Here is a 21,835-nt window from a genome sequence, read left to right on the forward strand (position 1 = left end):
CTAGCTTCTGCCCTAAGGACACTTATGTCCCCTATTTCTACTCCTACAAGTATGGACGCACAGTACTTCCCAGCCACTCGGCGTCTTCCGCTGTTTTCTTTCCGTAAAAGCATCTACACACATACCTACTTAGTAGTAGAGTCACCGCCTTGGTAGTCCTAGTCGCGGTCCTATCCAGGGTATTTGATGAATTCAGATTTGCTCCGAGTCTGTCTGAGGAACAAAGCCCTTGTGGAACTGCAGTATGCTAGACTAGGGCTTACAAGGAGTTACGTACGTTGTTAATAGCTCGCCATTCAACTACCCGCGCCAAGACGGGACAGAATCCTTCGCTCCCTCATAGCATATGTGGCGTAAGTAAGCTTAAAATATTAGGCAGGTAACATCCGTTCCTTAACGCGGCATGGCAGGTTATCCTTGATATGCCCAACGCCGTCGCCACAACGGTAGCCCCTCTGGCCATTCACATACTCTGGTGGCTCCGAACGATCGCTGTACGCAAATTGTCAGTCAGCCTAACCTTGTCCGCAAGTATCGTATATCTACTTAAGTAATGTAGGGGTGCCTGGTCCAGTACAGATGCAAGTACCGCACGGCAGGTCTGCACGAAATCCTTCAAGAGGCGGCATATTGAAAACCGGAGGGGTACGGAGGTGAAGTGTGCACATACTGGAGCTTATCCCACCCTACCCAATCAAAATCGAACTCAAGTTCACGCACTGTGAAAACAAGACAGAGGACGATTTCCATCATGGCTAGTTCTTCGCCAATGCAACGCATACTCCCCATCTCGAAGGGTCGCCATGCGTTCTTGGCGGGATGCAGAGCATGGCCCTCAGGTACCATGAAGCGCTCCGGCAAAAACTCCTTCGGGCGCGGCCACAGGTCTTCACGCAGGTGTATTATCACGGGGTTTGTTTGAATCACTGGGAGAACTGTCAGATTCGACTGTTAAGTACATCTAGGTTAGATTTCTTAGCATATTTACTTACTACAACCCTCTGTTGGGAAACTTTTGCCGTCGATCTTGAAATGAAAGCCCGGTGTCCCTTGTCGAAACGTTTCGCTCAGGGCATGTAGGCGAAGCGTTTCCTTCACCACTGCGGTTGTGTACCGGAGCTCTTTGATTTTGTATGGTTGACTGCGTAGCGTGTCTGCTGCCCTACAAGGGTCGGCTCCTAGGACTTCATTATGCTCTGCACGTAATGCTTCTTTAACATTATCGTACTTGTTAACTTCATACAGAGTCCAGCAGCTAGGCCCATTAGCCGATCTATTTTCGACGGTCTTCTCTCAGGGGTATTGAGTTGATGAGAGTATACTAACATGGTCTGAGCTGTAGTGTTATGCCCAGCAAAGAGAAAGAATTTGATCTGTGATATGATGGTATCGACCAAATCCGGGGTTAACTGTGTCGTCTTGCCGCCATTAGACTTAACTTGTAAGTCTTTGAGAGCAAGATCGACGATTGTACCCGCATCATCTCCATGGGATTGAGCTGATCGCTCAATTTGCGGAAGAAGCGCATCACGCATTATCTTCCCGTTGACTGATGTAATCTTGCGGTACTTTGGCAGCAGCCTTTCAGCTCTATTCCAAAGCGTGTCCATCTTGACGAGAGGAATCACATTGCTGAGTGCTTGGAATAACGGTCCCGGTCCAGAGGTTTGCTCGTGCAAACGGAGGCCCCTTTCCACGATTAGTAAAGCCCAGAGGAAATTCACTTCAGAATGCATGCTTACAGTGCAACTCGTGCGATGACATCAAATGTGAGACGTATTGTTTTGTCATAAACTGTGAACATAGTACCCCAATTGCCATCGCTGCCTGCCGCGTCTTTGAGCATATTCGTGAAAATAAGAACCTCCTCTAAGAGTACTGGCATGCTTGCGATCAAGTTCCTTGATGAGAACCCCGGATTGAGCAGGGAGCGCCAAAGCTTATGTGTTGACATGCTAGTGCAAGCCATGCTAATCAAGTCTTTTCCTTCCGTGGCCGGCGTCAACGCCCAACGAAACATAGGGTGCCTCGGCTGAGGGTTCCCTTGGGTTAGTTGATAACATGCTTCCGCAGAGGTGACATAGATAATGGGCTGCGGAAAGAATGGCCAGAGGTCGAGGTATATCACAGGTGGACAAGTATCTTCCTTGGGGAAATATGTTTTCCATTCTGCGATCAATCTTTCGCTTATATATCCGGGATGAGCGTCTTTAGGAAGACCACTGCCTAAAGCTTTGAGAATTGGGAGATGGCCTAAGATAAAAGAATGCGGTTGCATCACCGGCTGTCTTCTGTCAGCTCATATGTTGCCACAAGCCATAGCGAATCTCAGGGCATTCTCATGCTCAGGTTCATTATTCTTCCTCTTTGAATCTTCGTTCTCCGTTCTTTTCTGGGTGGCTGTATACTAACTATGCTGTGTGACGATAGTTGTCGTATTCTTCGCCGAATGGCAATGCCACGATGTAACGATCGTGCAAGCCATGATACCAGGAGCAAGATGACAAAGGTTCCCGTTAGGATCCGAACAGGAACATCCTCCAGTCTCCCAAATGCGACATCCATGTTCAATACCGAGGATGGTGTCAAGACGTCAGCACCTTACTGTATTTCAAAGTGATGGTGCCTGTCTCAGCCTTAATGAACTGAAGGTCGGGGGTTAGGAATTCCGGTAGTTGTGGGATTCTGAGGATCCAAGCAGACGGTATTATCCCCAGTAAGGTTAGACCGTACCCAGGTCTCCAGTCTAATGGCATATGTATGCCTGATATGACACTATACTCGAGTGTAGGGTCATCGTCACTATATACCGGTACTGTTAGGGCGACGTAATCATGCTGCGGTCGGTCGACATAACGCTCGATTGACCGACCCACTGCCTAGGTGAACAAATCCGCCTATCTTGCATCGCCATCGCTCTAGTTCGAGTCCATACCCATATCTCACAGGGCTCGGAGGGCTCGCAGGGCTCATACTTAGGACCAGCCCTTGTCTGCCACCGCTGTTTACATGAAAGCATGGATATTTGTCATTTGCCATTTGCCATGGCTCTTAAATTGCCCTGTTATAATTCCACAATGCGCGGCACTTCTTTGGCGCGTCTCTAGTCTCGCTAACTTGTTCCCGTCATTGCATCACGGCAGCACGTATCCACGATGTGGCCAAAAACTCCAAACACATTGTGCTCGGCATGGAGACTTCCTATTCAGATACTCGTTTTTTCTGGTCTTTCCCAGAGCTTAACGGCCGACCCGCTTCCCGTTATCAGATCTCAGACACCATCCCCAGCGCATCAAGCGTGCTCTTTAGCCAAGACCGCGTTTAAGGCCAGCGCTAACGGGTCTGCAACACCAGAGTACATTGATGCTCAGTCCAATTCTTATGTCAACCGCACGCAGGTCAACTGGTAGGTTTTCGCTCTCTTTATGTCGAAATAGAGCCCTGATACTAACAACTTACAGGTCGAGCAACAACTGGCAAAATGCATCCTGTATTGTGTCCCCCCAAGATGTACAAGACGTCGCGCGAGTCATCGGCATCATTACGTCTACACAATCCCCGTTCTCCATTCGAAGCGGTGGACACGACTTCAACAAGAACCATAGCACAGTTGAAAATGGCGTTATTATAGATATGGTCAATTTCAACGACATCACTCTCAGCGTGGACAAGTCAAGTATCACGGTTGGCGTGGGTACTCGCTGGGGTGCTGTTTACCAAGCTCGTGAGTACCTACCCGAACTACCTACCTATCCGGGTTTTGGTGTCTTCATAACATATGTCATGTTTTTCAATCCAGCTTCAGGGGATTGAGACTTATTGAGTCTCTTGCCCATAACGTTCCCATCCTGTGCAAGGCACCACTACTCACATATATCTGTATAGTAAATGGCACAGGGGTATCCGTCAACGGTGCTCGAAGTCCAGATCCGGCGATCGGAGGACAAACAATATCGGGTGGCAGCGGATGGTTGAACAATATCGCCGGCCCAACCGCAGCTTCAGTCATTGCTGCTGACGTAGTTCTGGCCAACGCGTCAATAATCCACGCTACAGAGCAGAATGCAGCAGACCTTCTATGGGCGCTCAGAGGAGGCGGTCCCAACTACGGCATCGTAATCTCGTTCACGTATAAGACTCTCCCTGTGGACAAGGTCTGGTATGGAACAGTTCAATTTCCGGCCGAAAGGAATCGAGAACTCCTAGATGCGCTCGTAGAATATCGTCAGTTAGCCGCCAAGGACAGCAAAGCTAGTATCGTATTTGGCTTATCAACGGATACCAGTGTTCCCGCGTCATTTGTCGGCTTCTTTTACGCGGATGCTATAGAATACCCGAGCGTGTTTAGCCCGTTTTACAACCTCACAGCGGCGCCGGGAGGTATCACCCCCAGGCTTGGTACTCTGGCAGACCTGACAGCCGGTACTCACAGTCCTCAGTATCCCGAGCCGGGTACAGTTCCGTCGTCGTAAGTATTCCTTTGGTATCAATATGACTGGTGGAGGCTTGGGTTTTGCTATCATCTACTGCAGGCAATGCATTGTGACTAAGCTAACAGTTGACACGCGTAGTCACTATGCTGTTACAATGCCTCATAAAGTAGACAAAGCGACGTATAATGAGACGTACACCACATTCACCTCTTTGGCAGAGGAAGCCTCAGATCGCGGTTGGGTGTTTGCATTCGGCTCTCAGCCAATTTCCGCCAATGCGGCCCGGGCCGCTTCCAATATGCCACTTGGACTAGAGGTCGTAGAACAGGACTGTAGGTTCACCTTTTCTTCCCAATCTCGAAAGGGCCATACAATATGTTGCCACACCGTTTACTTGTTCTTGATGAATCCGCTAACATGCATGTTATAGGGGCTTATGCTACGCTCGGCTGGGAGTCGCCAGATGACGACTCAGACGCGATGGGCCTACTGGTGCGCATGGGGCAAGGCTTTGGTAGCGCTGCTGCTCGTCATGATACTAAGATAAGATATTTGTTCATGAATGATGCGTACGACGGGCAGCCTGTTTTGTCGAGCTATGGTGTCGAGAACGTACAGAAGTTGAGAGACATCAGTCGGAAGTATGATCCCCATCAAGTATTTCAGCGGCTACAGAATGGAGGATGGCTTCTCAGTAGAGAGACGGCCTAAATATCTCTTTCTAGACTTTTGATGGTACTGATTATTCCACCCTTGGTGATATCTGGCTGTTTAATACATTTCTATCCGCTTGATAGCGACAGCGGCTTTTCTTGCAAAATACACTTTACCGGAATCCTCCAATATTACCTACTCGTGCTTAACTGCATGACGATCTAAAATAATGAACTCCTAGAGTATGGAATACAATTATAACATCAGAGACTTCTAGCTCAAACTTTGTCCCAAGTCTTCGATCCAACAGTGATTATTCTGACGGTCATGTCACACCTATTATTGCGTTCGGACAAGCCCCGCTGAGCAGGAGTCTGCACTCTTACACCGCCGCCACTTCGACTAACACCAGCATTTTCCCTAACCCCACCTCCTCCCTTTCTTATTTCCCATTTTCTTGGAGCGAACCGGTCGGGCGGAATGAAATAAATATTCAAAAGATGCAGTCCTCGAGGTGGCACTATATGATTAGACTTAATGTTCTCTTTGTCATATTGATACCATTGACTTATGCTTCGGACGGCCCGTCGGATTTCAACTCATGGTGTCGAAATCGCATCTCTGGTTATACAGACAATGACCAATCGCCTATAGCAAGGGATATAGATCCTAGGGTCGACACTTTCGATCTGGGTTGCACAGTATCGACTGAGGCTATAACATCTTTCGGCGGAACTGGAACAGACAGCGTCAACTGCAACACAGCAGCGGAATACGCAAGTGTTTGCTATGACATCTGTTCCGAAGATGCATCCTGCCGATTTGCGAGTAAACAAGACACGGAGGATCAAGGGTTAGAAAGCAATGCGCTTCGAGCCTGTGCTTTAGCAAGCTTTCTCGTCGGCCCAGACCAGGTCGTATGGGGATCTACAGGTAGTCCGGAGCACACTGCACTGGCGCAGGTAAACTGGTAAGATGGATTGAATATGAATAATATTCTACTAGCTTACCATGCTTTAGGTCGAAGGATTGTTGGAAAGCACCCCGCTGTATTTTGCGGCCGTCTAGCACGGAAGATGTCAGTAGGATAGTGAAGATTATCAGCCGCACCTCTACCAAGTTCGCGATCCGTAGCGGTGGCCATAACCCCAATCCTGGATGGGGTAGCATTGGAGAAGACGGAGTACTCGTGGATCTATCGCGCCTAGATAAAATCCAAGTGTCTGGTGATGCGCAGACACTGGCTCTGGGGCCCGGAAGGAGATGGATTGATGTCTACAAAGCACTAGAAGGAACCGGGCGGACAGTTCTCGGTGGCCGCACCCCGGATGTTGGTGTTGGCGGATTGCTACTTGGCGGCGGCATCCCGAGCTTCTCAAGCGAGTACGGCCTAGCATGCGACTACGTGCAAAGGTACAAGGTGGTTCTGGGTAACGGAACAATCGCTCTCGCCGACCGTGACACGAACCGAGACCTATTCTGGGCACTGAAAGGAGGGGGAGCAAACTTCGGTAAGGAGTCACTCGAGAATGTGTGCAGGCCTAGGTAAAGAGTGCTTTCATTGATCAACTCGCATTCGCAGGCATTGTTACTGAATTCGAACTGGAAACTGTCCCCGTAGACAAGATCTGGTACGAATCGCGCATCTACGGACCAGGAGAGAGCCGGAATCTCCTGACTGCCGTCCGCGAGTATCAAGAACACGCCGAGGAAGATCCCCGGGCTTCATTTGCCTTTAGCTTGTCGAGCAATCACACGATTGTAGCATTCATTTATTCTGAGCCCGTAGAGTATCCGGATGTGTTTTCCATGTTTTACGACATTCCATACGAGCGGCATTTCATCAAGCCGACGCTGGGCACTCCATACACCCTAGCGGCGGCGTTTGAAAAGGTCTTGGGCGAACGGCCTGCCTATAAGTAAGTTTAGCGCGTGAGAACACTGATTCTTCCGTTGTTTGTGTTTGATATCAACAACTTGCTACAGACGCGACATAGTCGCCGTTTCTACTCTGCCTGATCTCAAGCTCTACGAAGAAGCATATGATCGTTGGCTCGAGATATCGAGTGACGCGATGGCCAGATTTGACTGTATGATGACTTTTGGCATCCAGCCCGTCACGTCGAGCGCTGTCAAGAAGAGCATGGCGAGAGGCAACCCTCTGACATTTGTACCAGAAAGTCAACAATGTATGTTATCCGAGGCGGGCAGTTCCACGAGATACTACGATCATTATGATTTATTAACTGACCCTATCTTCTCGCTCCAGGGTATACATCAGTAATTCAATGGCAAGATGACAACTACGACGACATAGCACATGAGGCGATCAAGGCAAGCGGCGAAGGGATGCGTAGCGCTGCCCAGCGGAAGGGTCTGCTTCTCGACTTCATCTTCATGAACGACGCTACCTGGGACCAGGACCCTCTCTCCAGCTACGGGGAAGAAAGTGTGGCTGAGCTGATCAGGATTTCTCATGAATACGACAGTTCCCAGTTCTTCCAAAACCTGCAAGCAGATGGCTTCCTACTTCGTAAGATCGGGCAGCAGGGCGGTTCTGCGTGATTCGCAAGGTGCTTTCCTCACTTACGTCTCTCCTCCTGTCTACAATTTACATGCCTTGTCTGCTGATTCGCGCCCGATGCGGGATGCATTCATGTAGTGTACTGTGTGAATAGTAGAGCTAGCATAGATACCCTCGATACCCACATCAAGTCCTGCATGTGATTTGGAAACCCACAGAAGATGTCTTCGGCTGGAGAAAAGATCGTCAAGTCTCCCCTCTCGCAGGGCTGGCTTTACACTGTGATGATACAACACTCTGTCTGCATAAAATGTCACCCTGCACAACTATCTGGGGCTCGCTGGGTACGGTAGCATCGGTAAACACACCCTGCATGAGAAGGAATGTACTAAATGCATACCCACTTCTGACTGCATCTGCGTGGTATTAACCTTATTCTATCACCCGCTAATGTAACGTCTAAGCTAATCGGCATTGCTTGATCGCAGCCAGGCAAGATATGCCGGCATTGGGCTCGGCAGGATGGCGTAGGACCCGAATCGAACCAGGACTTTTCGCGGTCAATGGGGTGATCACCGCGGATGAGCTGGCTAGTTGGTACAACAATACATCGTTAGAATGAGATATTCCTTTGCAGCATCTAGGCATTTCGTCTGGTCTGTGAACCTTTGGGAGAAAATGGGGGGATCTGGAGGGGGAGGGGTGATTTAGCTTGGTTTGGTATGGCCTGTTCGCCCATTGCAACGAACTTCTATATCGATTTTCATCCTATCCTACGAACCAGGCAAATGCCCTCTCAATATTGGCATTTGACACGACACCAAGATGCACCCTATTAACAATGGCACGGCGGACGCTGTCTTCTTGGATATCTCCAAGGTCCAGGGGTATAACGAGCGTACTTTTGCCCTCGTCGTCGTTGGAATTCTCTCTCTTTATTTGACCAGCGTGATCAAATCGAGCTTTTCAGGTGTGAAAGCTCCAATCGTGGGATATAGGTCATGGCTCGAACCAGGATGGCTTGTTCGACTGAGGTTTATTCGAGGCAGTCGGCCTATTATCCGCGAGGGGTATTCTAAGGTATCTATTCATTCAATACTATGCTCGTATTGTGGAAAATATCGATTGCCAATTCTGTGTGAAGTGTAAGAGTGCTGACCCATGGGCGATAATTCAGTTCAAAAACTCCATGTTCAAGATCCGTCGAAACGATGCAGACATCCTCGTAATTTCTCACCGAAACGTGAATAACTTACGCAACATGTCGGAAGAGAAACTTAGCCCAATTCAAGCTCATATCAAGAATCTCCTCGGCTATCACTCAACGACCGACATACTGCTTAAAACGAACATCCACACTCGAACGCTTCAGTCAAAACTAACGCCCAACCTGGCGTCCACCGTAGCTCGCGTGAAGGAGGAGCTTGATCACGCACTGGAGGTCGAGTTTGCCGAGTGTCAGAGTAAGTGCTATGATTCAGTCACTTGATCTCAGTCTGTGTGGGCTCTTACCAATATTTGCAGACGAATGGACATCTGTTTCTATAAATGATCTCATCCTGCGCGTCGTCGCACGCATATCCGCCCGCATCTTTCTTGGTAAGGACGGATGCCGCAATGAGGAGTGGCTATCAACAAGCATTCACTACACAGAAAATGTTTTCATGACAGTCATGACACTGCGAATGCTGCCTGCCTTTTTGCACGGCCCTGTTTCGCGTTGCCTACCCTCATGGTGGCGCCTGCGCTCCAATCTCGCGACCGCAAAGCGCCTCATCAGCCCCATCATACGCGAACGCAGAGAAGCGCAAGCAAGAGAGGGCAATGCGTATAAAAAGCCTGAAGATCTCCTTCAGTGGATGATGGACTCCGCACAGAACGATTTCGAGAGCAATCCGGACTCGCTGGCCCATATCCAGTTGCTTCTAAGCCTTGCTTCTATTCACACGACGACGATGGCGATAGCGCATGCAATATATGACATATGCGCCCATCCCGAATATTTTGAACCACTACGGGCCGAATTGGAATCGGTCACGCGGGAAGACCAGGGATGGGGGAAAACAACGCTCAGTAAGCTGAAGAAGCTCGACAGCTTTGTCAAAGAATCTCAACGGATGAACCCGCCAAGCCAGTGTAAGTGAGCACACTTTTACTCCTAAGCTTTCGCGCTATGAAACACGTACTCTTCAGCGCCCAGATCAAAGATCATCTGCTTACGCCGTAATTCTGGGACAATAGTGGCATTCAATCGGATCGTCAAAGAGCCTCTGGAACTCTCAGACGGCACCAAGCTCCCTGTGGGGACACACTTCAGCATTGCCTCAGACGCAGTCCTTCATGATTCCGAGTACCTGCCGGGTGGTGGCGACCCCGAAAAGTTCGACGGGTTCCGATACGCGCGGCTTCGTGAGAGTGCAGAGAATGCCAACAAATATCAATTCGCGATGACGGAAGATAGCAGCTTACATTTCGGCCACGGCAAGTTTGCCTGTCCCGGGCGCTTCTTCGCTAGTAATGAGATCAAGATGATCCTCGGGCATCTGTTGCTGCGCTACGACTTCCAGTATCCGGGGGGGCAGGGACGACCACAGAACCTCAACGCTGACGAGAATCTGTACCCTGATCCGTCCGCGCGCGTGTTGGTTCAGAGACGCAGGGCGGAGGATGAGATTGGAGTGTAAAAGTGTGGTAATGTGTACGAAATGTGAGAGGGAGCAAGGGTTCTTGGAGCACGGGCGCCGCCTTTAGTGGATGCCACACTGGGGCCGTTTCTACTTAAGCGTATTATTAGAGCACCAGCTAGACTCTTCCTTACCTCTTATGAAAGATATAAGCTCACTAGCGACATTTGTTTGTAAATGAAATTGGTTAAATAAACGGTTACTATATCAATGTTGACCTCAGAGTTTCTTCTGGATTTAACGTTTCATGTTTGTCTCTCGGGTTTATTATTAGGCTTATCTCAGATTCTCATGGAGAACTCAGGGGCTTAACTCCGCAGCTTTAACCAAAGTATTATAAATATAAGGCTCTCTCAAGTACCCAAGTAACTAGGGGGCCCTTGAGTGACTGGCTCCCCTTCTGCAGTTGGTTCTTGCGTCAGGCATTTTTGCTCGGACGCCCACCACGTCTGCTAGAGATTGTATCCTTCTTTGAATTCATTCGTTTCTGTACTACACGAGTATTCGCATTATTTCCCGCAATTGTCTAGGCCTACATAGGCGCCTCAACTTCGAGAGTAGCTACCGTAGTCTGCTTGGCATCAACACTCGCTGGCAACGTCGGCTTCCTATTCCTGGCATGGCCCAAAAATACGGGTTCTTCCAATATCTTCGCCTGAAGGCGATCGTCGTTTTATTGCGGACATGGCTTCGGTTCTCCAGCGGTGATAAGATTCGCCGCGACCAAGCGCTTGTGCCGCGCGACGTCAAGCATGAGCGTGTCAAGATCCCTTCGCGTGAATCCGGCCGCTACATCCTCGCGGATATCTATTACCCTCCCGGGTTTTCCTCATCCACCTCTTCCTCGCCTAAGCAACTGCCTCCCGTTCTTGTCAACTGGCATGGCAGCGGCTTCATCTTCCCTTTGCTAGGAACAGATGCGCTATTCAGTTCTCGCATGGCTCGGGAGACTGGAACCGTGGTGGTCGACGCTGACTACCGCAAAGGACCTGAGACACCCTTCCCCGGCCCTTTGAATGATGCCGAGGATGCGCTTCGGTGGGTCGGCACACAATCCTATCGCTTTGACACGGCCCGCGTAGGCGTTTGTGGTTTCAGCGCTGGTGCGAATCTCGCCCTAACAGCTGCAACGTCGCTTCGCAAGAATCTACAAGGTCTCGTAGATATTCGCATCGCTCTAGTCAACTATGGGCTTTTGGACCTGGCGGCAGACCCCGCGTCCAAGAAGGTACCGCGTCCTATCAACGCCCACCCCATCTGGGCCCTCCATCTGTTTAACGACTGCTATGCTCCGGACGTGGAGTCCCGGACTGATCCAGCAGTGTCACCTGGTTTCGCTCAACCAGAAGACTTCCCGCCAACCGTCGCCCTACTCAGCGCGGAGGGTGACACATTATGGCCCGAGGCCAATGCACTGGCTAAGAACCTAGAGAGCTCGGGTGCGCCCGTAAAAGTTATCAACAGGATATTCGAAGGTGTTCCTCATGCATTTGACAAGGGTACCGAAGAAGGCACGGTGGCCTGGGAGCGCCGTGAGGAAGCATATGAGCTCATGGCGACACTGCTAGAGCAATCGTTTGACATATAGTATAGCGAGCAACAGTCTAATTTTTGTTTTCCTAATGAATTAACTATAGACCATGTCCTCTCTCATCATTTGCCTATCTCGACAGCTTTAATGACACCGAGGGTGAGGCCATAAGCTACATAGAGAGTTACTTATTTCTATCGGACTAACAAGTGCCGCGCGAAGGTGGACACCTACTGTGCCCATTTATCACCTAGGTAGTTTAGTCTCATAAAAGAGTGAATAGTGCTACGCTACGAACTAGTTGGCCGCACCTATCCAATGAATCGTGCAGACTAGATGAGGAGGAAGAGCATACCGTTTCGGCATGAAATACACCTTGAATTGCAGGAAATCAAGAAGAGAACTAACCCCGCTCTTGCCTTGACGTTGCGTTTGGCTGCTTACTAGGTATTCTCCCAAAAGCTGCATGGAACTTCGCCGCCTGGGCATCAAGACTAAGTTGAAAAGGTCACTCGGGGGGCTTGTATCTTGTAATGATCACCGGCAATGTCCCAGCGGTATTGTTGTACAGGAGTGCGTGTGGAGAGCAGACATTTGGCGGTTATCTCCTTGTCCTATCAGCCAATTCCCCATTTACGATACCGAGGATGTAGGACAACCTGGTAATTGCTACTTACGACCCGCCAGACCTACCCTTCTGAGTAACTTTACCTATCTACTGTGTAAGCCTGGATTTCCAAATGAGGTACGGTGTATGCGAGGCCGTGTGTTGGTCAAGGATTCCGGGCTGCATTGCATTAGCTAAGTACCTACTTCAGACTACGTAACATAACAGTAAGGCTGTACGGAACTTGTGACGTGTTGAGGCTTGACCTACATACATACATGCAGTAGATGCTACAGTAGCCGGACATGCGCTCGGGGCAAATGCTTGTTGAAAAGCTTCGCACCGTACTGTCTTTGCTCCCATGCCAAGTATCTACACATTATTCCCGACCGCTTGGCCTTCCGCCTCTGTAGGGTGTTAGAGCCACGTTCACGACCACGAAGTGGCGGCATATACTTCCTTGTTGTTTCCCACCATGTCCCACGCATTAGTTCGCCCCATAAGTAAGTCACTGGCTAGTCCAAGATAGCGAGAGGATCCTTCAGGATCCTCCTCTTGCCCTTTGCTCCCTTGCACATAATTCTAGGGTTTAAATGCCGGTGAGTCCGATAGTAGATGGAGACCTTTGACCGGGGATATTTCGTCATAGGTAAGGATCATCCGAGTAGGGAAAATTATGTCTTGGAAGTAAGGGGCGAGGGGGCATTGTGGAATAAGGAGGGGTAGGACGAACAAGACTGTATGAGGAGCCGCATCCCACTTTATGAATCACGGACCATATGGGGCAAGAGATATACTCTGTGAAGAGGGGCAAAGAGGAGGGCGATATATGAGGAGAATAGGAACAGTGATAGGCTTCGGTAGTGAAGATCTTTCTGTGCCCTTGCCGAAAGATCAAGTATATGAGGATAAGGCATCGGTGCTTGTCTCTCCATCCCGCTGGCACTGAATCTGTGGTCTAGTAGGCAACTACTGAAGTCCTATAGAAAGAATATAATATAAAACCTTGCTCTCCGAACTCACTTGTTATGATAACGTGAACTGCATATCTCTTGACCGACGCAAGAACTATCTCTGATGATCTCAAGATGTCTCTGGCAATACTAGAAACACTAGAAGATTCGATGCAAGATCAACCCTATACACACCTCATCAATTTACCAGAGCAGTCATGGCCCGGGCTTAGCTCTATGTCGGCGTCAGTGTACGACACAGCCTGGCTGTCCATGGTGAAGAAGCCAAGCAGTAGTGGCGGAGCCAGTAACTGGCTCTTTCCAGAGTGCTTTGAGTTTATCTTAAAACAACAACTTCCGTCAGGCGCCTGGGAGTCATACGCTACGCCTATGGACGGGATTTTAAACACCTCAGCAGCGTTGTTGGCGCTGAGAACACGCGTGAGAACACAATCGAATGGGCCAAACCACGACGAGTTGATGGTGAGAAGTAGTAGGGCCGAGGTGGCATTGAAGCAGCTGTTATCTGAATGGGTTATAGCACAACCAGTCGATCAGGGTGGACCGGAATATCTTGTCATATCTCTTTTAGAGCTGTTGAAAAACGAAGGGGTCTCTATCGAATTTCCAGGCCAGGGAATATTACGAGCCATTCGTGGAGAGGTACTAGCCAGGTATTCTCCATTGACAATATACCAGACAACATCGAAGTTGCATGGTTCGCTTGAGGGGTTCGTTGGTCACGTTAATTTCGATGAGGTCCGGTTATGTCGAGACCGGAATGGCTCGATCATGGGATCTCCAGCGCAAGTATCATCATTCTATAATATGGAATTGGACTGACCAGATTAGATCTACTGCTGCCTACTTAATGAATTGCTCGGATTGGGACCATGAAGCCGAAGCATATCTACAGAGTGTCGTCGCTGCACATGAATATTATGGCCAAGCTGGGGTCCCTAGTGCTTGGCCTACAAACTTCTCTGAAGTATTCCGGGTGCGTATATCATAGGTTCACTGGCTACAACCTATGAGACTTTTAATCCTGACTCGTAACCCTCCCATTAGATGGCTGCTCCCTCAACCTCTGCGGGACTCTGTGTCAAAGGAGCGAACGCGCTCGACTTAAGCAACGTTATGGAAGAATCATTTGAAAACCGGAAACTCTCCGACCCCAGTAAGAGCCTCATTTGTAAAAACATATAGCAAGACATACATTGATCCCGCATCCAAGGTCCGAGAAGTCTGCTCAATCACGACACCGCCACCAAGTGCGAAGCCCCTTATTCTATGGACTACACCAGCCCCTCAGATGTGAACACCCGGCCGTACGAAGGAAATACGTGCCTTGATACATGTTCCAATGAACGCGCGCCTGGTTTCAGCGCCAATTGTAGCGCTTTGATATCACTGCTCGAATGTGAAAACAGACATCAAAACCTTCCACAAATTGCAAAGATCCTTCGACACTTGGTGGACATAGTTTTCAAGGGATGTGTGCAAGATAACCGGGTCAGTGATCGCTCCTCCTCAGATCCTTGACGCCGGGCGCCTTTCGTTTTTTAACCCCTTTATCTTGTCCAATATATCATTGTACCAGGATCTATTACTTACATCACACTCCAGAGCCTAAATGAGCTTTATTGGATGATGCTTCTTACCAGAGCGTTTGAGCTCCTTTTCTCTCATCATCAACTAGCATCAGCATTATTTAATGTCGATGTCAATCTACGATGCGAGATTCCGATGATCGCGCTGCACATATTGTCAAAAATTCTCCAGACCCAGCAAAGTGATGGATCCTGGGACAACAACTGTGAAATCACGTCCTACGGTGTCTTAACCTTAGCTTCACTTTCCAAGCTACCTTCCATCCAGCAGCTCGGGGATAACAGTAGAGTTCCGGGGGCCATTGCCTCCGCGAAATCATATCTACATCAAAACAAGAGCGAATGGCGCACGGGTTGCTATCATTGGATCGGCAAAGTTACATATAAATCTCCTGTGCTCAGTGAAGCTTATTGTCTGGCTGCAGCAGCTGTTCCTACGCACTCAGATAAACACATTGACGCTGGCGGTCCTATGAGACAGTTATTCTTTGTCCCGTGGGAGGTTATCATTAGTATGAGGAAATCCGGGGAGCTCCTCGCGCGCACACCAATGTTCCGGAAGAGCGAAGCGTTCACGTTGCGCATGGCTGAGCTAAAGGCTGCCTTTGCCATGCAGCTACTAGACCGCCAGACTCCAGCCATCTTCCCAAGAACAGCCAAAGGGAAAGACAAGTATATCTTCTTTATACCTTTGGTTCTAACAGCTTGCGCAGAGCTATACGGTTGTACTGTCAGTCTCTCCTCTATATATGAGGTAATGGTCTTGTCTGTTCTCAACTTCCACGTGGACGAGTTCATTGAGGGGGTTATAGAACGACATTTCATGGACAATCTGGATGCTGTTCGTAATGTCGTCGTGGATCTCTGCGAAGAATTATCTTTGGAATCCACGACAAAGAATGATAAGGATGGGGAAAAGGCGAACGAAGCTGGCTGCAATGAACTTAAAGCAAGCTCAATTAGCTCGGAAGAAAATGTCGAGGCCAAGGAGAACCGTCCCTCCATTGCGGAAGTCAGGAATGTGCTGCGTCAGTATGTAGCATACATTCTTCACCACCAAGATGTCTTGTCGAGCCCAGCTGCTCTACAGCGGCGATTGGCTCGTGATTTGCAGACTTTCTTACTAGCGCATCTCTCACACGCGGAAGACAATCGACGGCTGCGTGCACAACTCGATTCCTGTATTGAGAACAGCATTCAACAGCAGGAGAATCACCCAACACAAGCGGTAGTTCCCAGCTCCCTTGTGGAATACCAAGACGCAAAGCAGAGCTTCTATCAATGGGTTCGAAGCACCTCGGCCGACCACACGTCATGCCCATTCTCCTTCTTCTTTTTCAATTGTTTGACCTACGCGGCATCATCACCAGCAAAGCAAGCCCGCGGCGGTATCCTCGCTTCTGCAAGGACGGCGTACTTGGCAGAAGACGCTTGCCGCCATCTCGCCACGACGTGCCGAATGTATAACGATCTAGGATCGACGGCTCGAGACGCGGACGAGCGGAATTTGAACTCGACCAACTTTCCCGAGTTTTCTGCTCGCCAGAGCCACCACTCATTAGGAGGAGACTGTGTTGATTTGCGCACAAAAGCCAAAGATGAATTGTTATGGCTTGCAAGATACGAGGAGAAAGGATTGAAGATGTCGCTGGATCTGCTGGAAGAGGAATTAGGAGATGCTAATTTGATGAGTCACTTGCGTTTCTTCGTCAATGTTACGGAGCTTTATGGTCAGATATATGTGTTGAAAGACGTTGGGACACGCACGCAGTAGGTAAGATGGGGCTTGATAGAGGAATTTTCTTTATATGATTTCTGGTGAAGACGGACAGCTGTGGTTGCTTCACGAAAATACATGTTTCTTATGTAAAGAGGGTGTGAAGACGAAAGTTTGCGTGTTATTCTAACGCAATCTTGGTTTTGACAGTTAGTCTTTGCGGGCTTTACGAAATGGAGTTAAATGAATATTAAATTGCCAATTTTTCTTTGAAAGCAGTCCTCAGCATCTGTTACTTTAAAATATTCGAAAGATATCTATCTTCTAGCCATGTGACATGTCCTCCTTCCAGATGTTCGAAACCTTCAAATCGTCCATCTACCCTCTATCAAATGGGCTGATTAGTTATATGAATTCCGAGCCTCGATAAATTGCTACTTCTCAGCATCGCACATGATTAGACTTGGCTGGAAACATGAATGGCCACCTATTCCAAGTAGAAGAATAACTCAACAGTCTTGAAACATGTGTGACAACTCGAGTATAGGTGCACAAAATGCCGCAAGAAGAGTGTATTATAAAAATGCCAAGTACTTCTTCCGAGTATGAAATTCGAATTTCTATCAATAAACAGGTTCAAGAGGGAACATTGAAAAAATTCATCTTGTACACCTGAAGTCACATAATTAGGCATCGTGCTGTTGTCAGTGCTAAGCTTGCAACGCCAGACGGCTGCCAGGTGTCCGTAACCAGCGCCAGGATGTTACACATACTGTTACCCGCCGTTCTCGGCCAGCAATATGTAAGCATTGCCATTACCTAACGTGTAATCGAAATCGCTGCGACGATGTGACCTGCGCAAAAGTCTGTGACTCAGAACTTAAGCACGCTTAAACGGATAACCCACCAAGTGACTGAATTATTATTCACGTTGCCATGAATTCTTAGCAAAAAGATTTTCCGCCAAGCTCCGAATCAGCGCCCAAGTTTGAGTCATTGGTGCGAGTGTAGGACAGGACGGTGCGAGACAAGCAATGATGCCCCTTTGTTAATTAAGTATATTATTACCCCTCCATGCTACCCCTCGCCGAAGATAGTTGCATGTCCATTATCTCAGCTATCTAATAGATACCTCAATATCAGATAGCATCAACCTCCTCCCCTTTGCGACATCAATTGATACCCACTCCCTTGCACTACGGCCTGGGTCGATACGGCTCCATCTCCGCCATGCCCTCCCGAGCAGACATCACCTATTTTGGTGCCGGCCCGTCGGCTCTTCCCACCGAGGTAATCGAGGATGCTGCCCAGGCGCTTATCAACTACAACGACACCGGTCTGGGCATCGCCGAGCACTCACATCGCTCCGACATAGCTAAGAACATCATCAATAAAACCAAAGCTGACCTCGCCTCCTATCTGGATATCCCAGATGACTATGAGATCCTATTTATGTCCGGCGGTGGCTCGGGAGAGTTCGCCGCCGTGGCTTACAACTTTGTCGGTGCTTGGGTTGCACGCAAACAGGCCGAGATCGGATCCGGCGACAATGCAGTACCACAGCTTCAATCGGCCCTGAAAGACCTCAAAATGGACTACATAATCACCGGCGGATGGTCACAGAAAGCTGCGGCTGAGGCTGAGCGATTATTCGGCGCGGAACATGTCAACGTTGTGGCAGACAGTCGCAAGGTCAATAATGGTAAATTCGGAGTTATACCCGATGAGAGCACTTGGAACCTTTCTCAGGGCGCTGCATTTGTCTATTACTGTGATAATGAGACCGTCGATGTGAGTATCGTCCGCGCCTTCATTTTCTTTTCATTTCAGCAACTTTGGGTTGTTGATCGACTCTGCACACTCCACCACTTCGAGAATAATGATGAGCACGGGAGCAACCGCCGTAGCCATCAGCTGAGATTACAACCAGATGGCAGCAAGAAGTGTTATGCTATCAATGCTATTCAGTAGATGACTAACATGAAGTGTTACAGGGCGTCGAGCTGCCTGGGTTCCCCAAGGCCCTCGAGTCGACGGGTGTCAATGAGCCAATTGTCGTAGCCGACATGAGCTCCAATATCCTTTCAAGGAAGGTGCCGATCAAAAAATTCTCGGCTATTTTCTTCGGCGCCCAGAAGAACTTGGGTTTGACAGGCATCACCGTCGTAGTTATCAAGAAAAGCTTCTTACCACCTGTCACGTCTCAGCCTTCTGCGACTCTGATGAGACAGCTCGGCTTACCGATTCCGCCACGCATTTTCGAGTATGAGACTGCTGCCAAGAACAACAGCTTGTACAACACATTGAGCATTTTCGAGTAAGCGGAGCGTTTCTATAAGACTGCAATGTTGCTAATCAAACTGCGTTTAGTGTATATGTCGCGGGCCAGGTTTTGAACAGGCTGCTGCAACAATATCCCAACAAAGTCGAAGGACAACAAGCGGTGTCTGAAGAAAAGGCTCAGATTATCTACGGAGCTCTAGAGGCCTGCCCTAACATCTACAAGATTATCCCTGATAAGACAGCGCGGTCACGTATGAATATCTGCTTCAGGATTGAGGGTGGTGATGCCGTAGAGGCAGCTTTCTTGAAGGAGGGTACTGCTCTGGGCTTGACTGGGCTGAAAGGTCACCGCAGTCTAGGTGGGATTCGGGCGAGCAATTATAACGCGATCTCCATCGGTGGTGCTAAGAAACTCGCCGACTTTATCGGCGCTTTCGCTAAGAAACAGGGACAGTCATAAAAGAGTAATAGAGGGAGCAAGGGCTGTACGCCCAATATTAAATAATTCCACGACCGCTTAGTGGCACCTAAATTCATGCAATAACTGACCTCTCGCTGTGTTCTGGTCTTGAGTGCACTAACCTTCTCACAGTAAGTCGCCAACCGGGAATGCGGCTATCAATGACGCTATGTAGCGAGTCCTCCTCACCCGAGACGGCTAATACTGACCGACCTCAGAGATCCTGAATCGTGAAGGTGTCTCAGTTGTATGAGGCCCAGCTTTCACAGGTTACTATCTAGGGGTTTATGTATCTAGCTTAAATTCACATTCGGGGTTTAATGTTACGACAAATGTAGACGGAGAATTCATTGAGGATATAAAATCAATTCAATAATACATACTTACGTCCGAAGACTAAATTTTTATGAAGCAACTCCTTTCATAGCTGTATCTTACAGCGTTCCGGCTTAGCGCAACCGAAAAAACAATCACACACAGCTCGTTTGACAAGTACTTACATACAATAATATAAATTAGGATCCTCTGAGGTGGAAGGCGAAGCGTTCGGATTCAGGCCTGTAGCTGCCGCTGCTTTAGATCCGTGCCCTGTAGGGTTATAATTTGTATGAGGGTGAGTGTTGGGGGGATGAGCGTTAGGAGGTTGAGCTTTGGGAGGGTAGTTGCTCGCATCTACAAGGGGCGCATTAGAGCTGGCCTTGAAGATAGGGAGTAGTGGAGAGATTATGCTGAATGACATTGTGAAGGGATGATGCAGATTCTATTGCTGTAAAGGTTAGTAGTTAGTGTAGGTGTATGATGGGTAGATTGAGCTGGTTGATTGATGATGTGGTGGAAACGCTGGGCAGACTGGCCTTGTTTATACCCCTTCTCGACATGGTGACATTCAGCATGTTTCTGAAATAAGGCCATTGTTCGCGTAATAGAAACGCACTGGAAGTGATCATACGAGACAGCTATTCGGAAACAAATACAGCATTATGGAAAGCTGACCGTGTTTATTGAACAATGGTTTCAGAATGTGCATGTAACTGTTAGAAGTTCGTCGCGGCTCATGATACATTTCCGAAAGTCAACAAAGATGGCATGATCAAGGCAGACGTGCTTGAGCGCTCTCGTTGGCTTTGTTGCACTGCTCACAACCCTTGTTCGATTTGCGATTCATGACTTCCGACACCGCAGTATCAACGCCATCGTCCCGGTCATTCAACTATACGATCGCGTAGAACAGAGGAATTTGTGACAGGGCGGTGAAGGCTGCCCTGAAATACCAGTTCCTTTGGGATTCGAAGCGCCTTGGGACCAGCTCGCGCCTCTTTGATGCATTCGTGATATTCAAATGACAATGACGGGTTTCGGGTCTTAGGTTCCGAGGCCCCCAGCGAAGGACCTGCTAAAAAACATCTCTGTTATGCATGTACGCGTATTATTTCCAAGCTCATTGTTAGTAGAGATATTTCTTGAGGCCACCCGACTCTACTGAGATCAGTGTCAGCGCCTGAGAAAGACACAGTCAATTACACCGTAGCTTATGGTACCTACCTAGAAGTTTGAGGAGATTCTCGCCCACATGAACTCGAGTTAGTGCTCACTCCACAGCTCCCAAATGAACGGTACGCTACACCGCACTACTGTACACTCCCTACCTATCATCCTGCAGTTGCTGACTGCTGCACTACGAAATCCCGTGTGCCACGTGTAGGCTTTGGGGCCTCCGAACTTGAGAAACCATATCTAGTACAGGGAAGAATTTCACATGTCGAGGGATTACTTTCATCGCCAACACATCACTGTGCCGTATACTCACTTGATATCAACGATGTCCTTGCAGGAGATCACCTTACTATGTACAATGTGTTCTCCGGCGTGGAAACTAACACGGCTATGTGGGCTATGTGATACCTAGAGTTAGCTGAAGTGAATACTAGTATTGAACCTTCATAGATATCTATATATAAGCTAGGGAACTAGTACCACTTTTACAACGCTGCCTGAGTAATGTATTCAATCACTCAATCATCATTTTCCTGCTGGCGCTGTCACCATCTCCAGAGATAAGCGGTAACACTGCATGTCCACCCATCTGGGTATTTTCGTGGGGTTTATTGCCTCAGAAGGCAACGAGGAGCATGCTGAATGGCTACCGGACGTCCGAACTCCCGGGATAGAGCAACAACATGACTAGTGGATGTAGTGTGCCCTGCTTGGCGTTGTCTTTAAATAGATTCCATAGGCGATTCTATCTTCTCAGCAGGTTACACCCAAAAGTAATATAGATAGCCTACTACGGTACACTACATCCAGCTTGTTAGCTAGAATATCTTGCTAAGACTGGATTGCGGAATTGCATGTCCTCAAGGAAGCAAGCCTAGGAGATGC

The 21,835-nt window shown here is 48.7% G+C and overlaps 7 protein-coding genes across 7 annotated transcripts; 6 read left to right on the plus strand and 1 right to left on the minus strand.

Moving 5' to 3' along the window:
* Window positions 1-26: 26 nt before the first annotated feature.
* F5B22DRAFT_596196 (cytochrome P450) lies at window positions 27-2,767 on the minus strand. The gene is made up of 6 exons (XM_047974208.1): window positions 2,413-2,767; window positions 1,743-2,284; window positions 1,327-1,689; window positions 993-1,255; window positions 671-926; window positions 27-492 (listed from the first exon to the last, which is right to left on the minus strand). Exons 1-6 carry the CDS (start codon window positions 2,563-2,565, stop codon window positions 372-374), a joined length of 1,698 nt encoding a protein of 565 aa, XP_047833233.1. The 5' UTR covers window positions 2,566-2,767; the 3' UTR covers window positions 27-371.
* A 30-nt stretch (window positions 2,768-2,797) lies between these two features.
* On the plus strand, window positions 2,798-5,351 carry F5B22DRAFT_566108 (FAD-binding domain-containing protein). The gene is made up of 5 exons (XM_047973107.1): window positions 2,798-3,406; window positions 3,462-3,724; window positions 3,886-4,468; window positions 4,572-4,765; window positions 4,864-5,351. Exons 1-5 carry the CDS (start codon window positions 3,156-3,158, stop codon window positions 5,142-5,144), a joined length of 1,572 nt encoding a protein of 523 aa, XP_047833234.1. The 5' UTR covers window positions 2,798-3,155; the 3' UTR covers window positions 5,145-5,351.
* A 168-nt stretch (window positions 5,352-5,519) lies between these two features.
* Window positions 5,520-8,044, plus strand: F5B22DRAFT_566125 (Glucooligosaccharide oxidase). The gene is made up of 5 exons (XM_047973108.1): window positions 5,520-6,057; window positions 6,108-6,598; window positions 6,670-7,006; window positions 7,074-7,276; window positions 7,357-8,044. The coding sequence occupies exons 1-5, from the start codon at window positions 5,588-5,590 to the stop codon at window positions 7,650-7,652; spliced, it is 1,797 nt and encodes a 598-aa protein (XP_047833235.1). The 5' UTR covers window positions 5,520-5,587; the 3' UTR covers window positions 7,653-8,044.
* F5B22DRAFT_566126 (cytochrome P450 monooxygenase) lies at window positions 8,045-10,605 on the plus strand. The gene is made up of 4 exons (XM_047973109.1): window positions 8,045-8,691; window positions 8,789-9,074; window positions 9,136-9,747; window positions 9,853-10,605. Exons 1-4 carry the CDS (start codon window positions 8,437-8,439, stop codon window positions 10,293-10,295), a joined length of 1,596 nt encoding a protein of 531 aa, XP_047833236.1. The 5' UTR covers window positions 8,045-8,436; the 3' UTR covers window positions 10,296-10,605.
* On the plus strand, window positions 10,534-12,383 carry F5B22DRAFT_596214 (Alpha/Beta hydrolase protein). Its single transcript, XM_047974209.1, has one exon. It carries the CDS (start codon window positions 10,915-10,917, stop codon window positions 11,881-11,883), a length of 969 nt encoding a protein of 322 aa, XP_047833237.1. The 5' UTR covers window positions 10,534-10,914; the 3' UTR covers window positions 11,884-12,383.
* A 1,086-nt stretch (window positions 12,384-13,469) lies between these two features.
* F5B22DRAFT_596216 (uncharacterized protein) lies at window positions 13,470-16,973 on the plus strand. The gene is made up of 5 exons (XM_047974210.1): window positions 13,470-14,192; window positions 14,239-14,383; window positions 14,455-14,563; window positions 14,621-14,898; window positions 15,013-16,973. Exons 1-5 carry the CDS (start codon window positions 13,522-13,524, stop codon window positions 16,768-16,770), a joined length of 2,961 nt encoding a protein of 986 aa, XP_047833238.1. The 5' UTR covers window positions 13,470-13,521; the 3' UTR covers window positions 16,771-16,973.
* Window positions 16,974-17,413: 440 nt separating this feature from the next.
* On the plus strand, window positions 17,414-19,545 carry F5B22DRAFT_596219 (phosphoserine aminotransferase). Its single transcript, XM_047974211.1, has 3 exons — window positions 17,414-18,504; window positions 18,708-19,030; window positions 19,084-19,545. Exons 1-3 carry the CDS (start codon window positions 17,944-17,946, stop codon window positions 19,454-19,456), a joined length of 1,257 nt encoding a protein of 418 aa, XP_047833239.1. The 5' UTR covers window positions 17,414-17,943; the 3' UTR covers window positions 19,457-19,545.
* The last annotated feature ends 2,290 nt before the right edge of the window (window positions 19,546-21,835 follow it).

The sequence above is a fragment of the Xylaria bambusicola genome (assembly GCF_022495145.1).
Source record: "Xylaria bambusicola strain CBS 139988 unplaced genomic scaffold F5B22scaffold_9, whole genome shotgun sequence".
Lineage (NCBI taxonomy): Eukaryota > Fungi > Ascomycota > Sordariomycetes > Xylariales > Xylariaceae > Xylaria > Xylaria bambusicola.

Coding starts and splice junctions, on each gene's coding strand:
- F5B22DRAFT_566108 (XM_047973107.1), top strand. CDS start 3,156: ATGTGGCCAAAAACTCCAAACACATTGTGCTCGGCATGGAGACTTCCT. Junction 3,725..3,885: donor GGGTGCTGTTTACCAAGCTC/GTGAGTACCTAC, acceptor ATATCTGTATAG/TAAATGGCACAGGGGTATCC. Junction 4,469..4,571: donor CCGGGTACAGTTCCGTCGTC/GTAAGTATTCCT, acceptor TGACACGCGTAG/TCACTATGCTGTTACAATGC.
- F5B22DRAFT_596219 (XM_047974211.1), top strand. CDS start 17,944: ATGCCCTCCCGAGCAGACATCACCTATTTTGGTGCCGGCCCGTCGGCT. Junction 18,505..18,707: donor GTGATAATGAGACCGTCGAT/GTGAGTATCGTC, acceptor GAAGTGTTACAG/GGCGTCGAGCTGCCTGGGTT. Junction 19,031..19,083: donor AACACATTGAGCATTTTCGA/GTAAGCGGAGCG, acceptor AACTGCGTTTAG/TGTATATGTCGCGGGCCAGG.
- F5B22DRAFT_566126 (XM_047973109.1), top strand. CDS start 8,437: ATGCACCCTATTAACAATGGCACGGCGGACGCTGTCTTCTTGGATATC. Junction 8,692..8,788: donor TCCGCGAGGGGTATTCTAAG/GTATCTATTCAT, acceptor GCGATAATTCAG/TTCAAAAACTCCATGTTCAA. Junction 9,748..9,852: donor GATGAACCCGCCAAGCCAGT/GTAAGTGAGCAC, acceptor CTGGGACAATAG/TGGCATTCAATCGGATCGTC.
- F5B22DRAFT_596216 (XM_047974210.1), top strand. CDS start 13,522: ATGTCTCTGGCAATACTAGAAACACTAGAAGATTCGATGCAAGATCAA. Junction 14,384..14,454: donor ACTTCTCTGAAGTATTCCGG/GTGCGTATATCA, acceptor CCCTCCCATTAG/ATGGCTGCTCCCTCAACCTC. Junction 14,899..15,012: donor GATGTGTGCAAGATAACCGG/GTCAGTGATCGC, acceptor ATCACACTCCAG/AGCCTAAATGAGCTTTATTG.
- F5B22DRAFT_596196 (XM_047974208.1), bottom strand. CDS start 2,565: ATGGATGTCGCATTTGGGAGACTGGAGGATGTTCCTGTTCGGATCCTA. Junction 1,690..1,742: donor GTCATCGCACGAGTTGCACT/GTAAGCATGCAT, acceptor AATCGTGGAAAG/GGGCCTCCGTTTGCACGAGC. Junction 1,256..1,326: donor AACACTACAGCTCAGACCAT/GTTAGTATACTC, acceptor TAATGGGCCTAG/CTGCTGGACTCTGTATGAAG.
- F5B22DRAFT_566125 (XM_047973108.1), top strand. CDS start 5,588: ATGCAGTCCTCGAGGTGGCACTATATGATTAGACTTAATGTTCTCTTT. Junction 6,058..6,107: donor GCACTGGCGCAGGTAAACTG/GTAAGATGGATT, acceptor ACCATGCTTTAG/GTCGAAGGATTGTTGGAAAG. Junction 6,599..6,669: donor AGGAGGGGGAGCAAACTTCG/GTAAGGAGTCAC, acceptor TCGCATTCGCAG/GCATTGTTACTGAATTCGAA.
- F5B22DRAFT_596214 (XM_047974209.1), top strand. CDS start 10,915: ATGGCCCAAAAATACGGGTTCTTCCAATATCTTCGCCTGAAGGCGATC.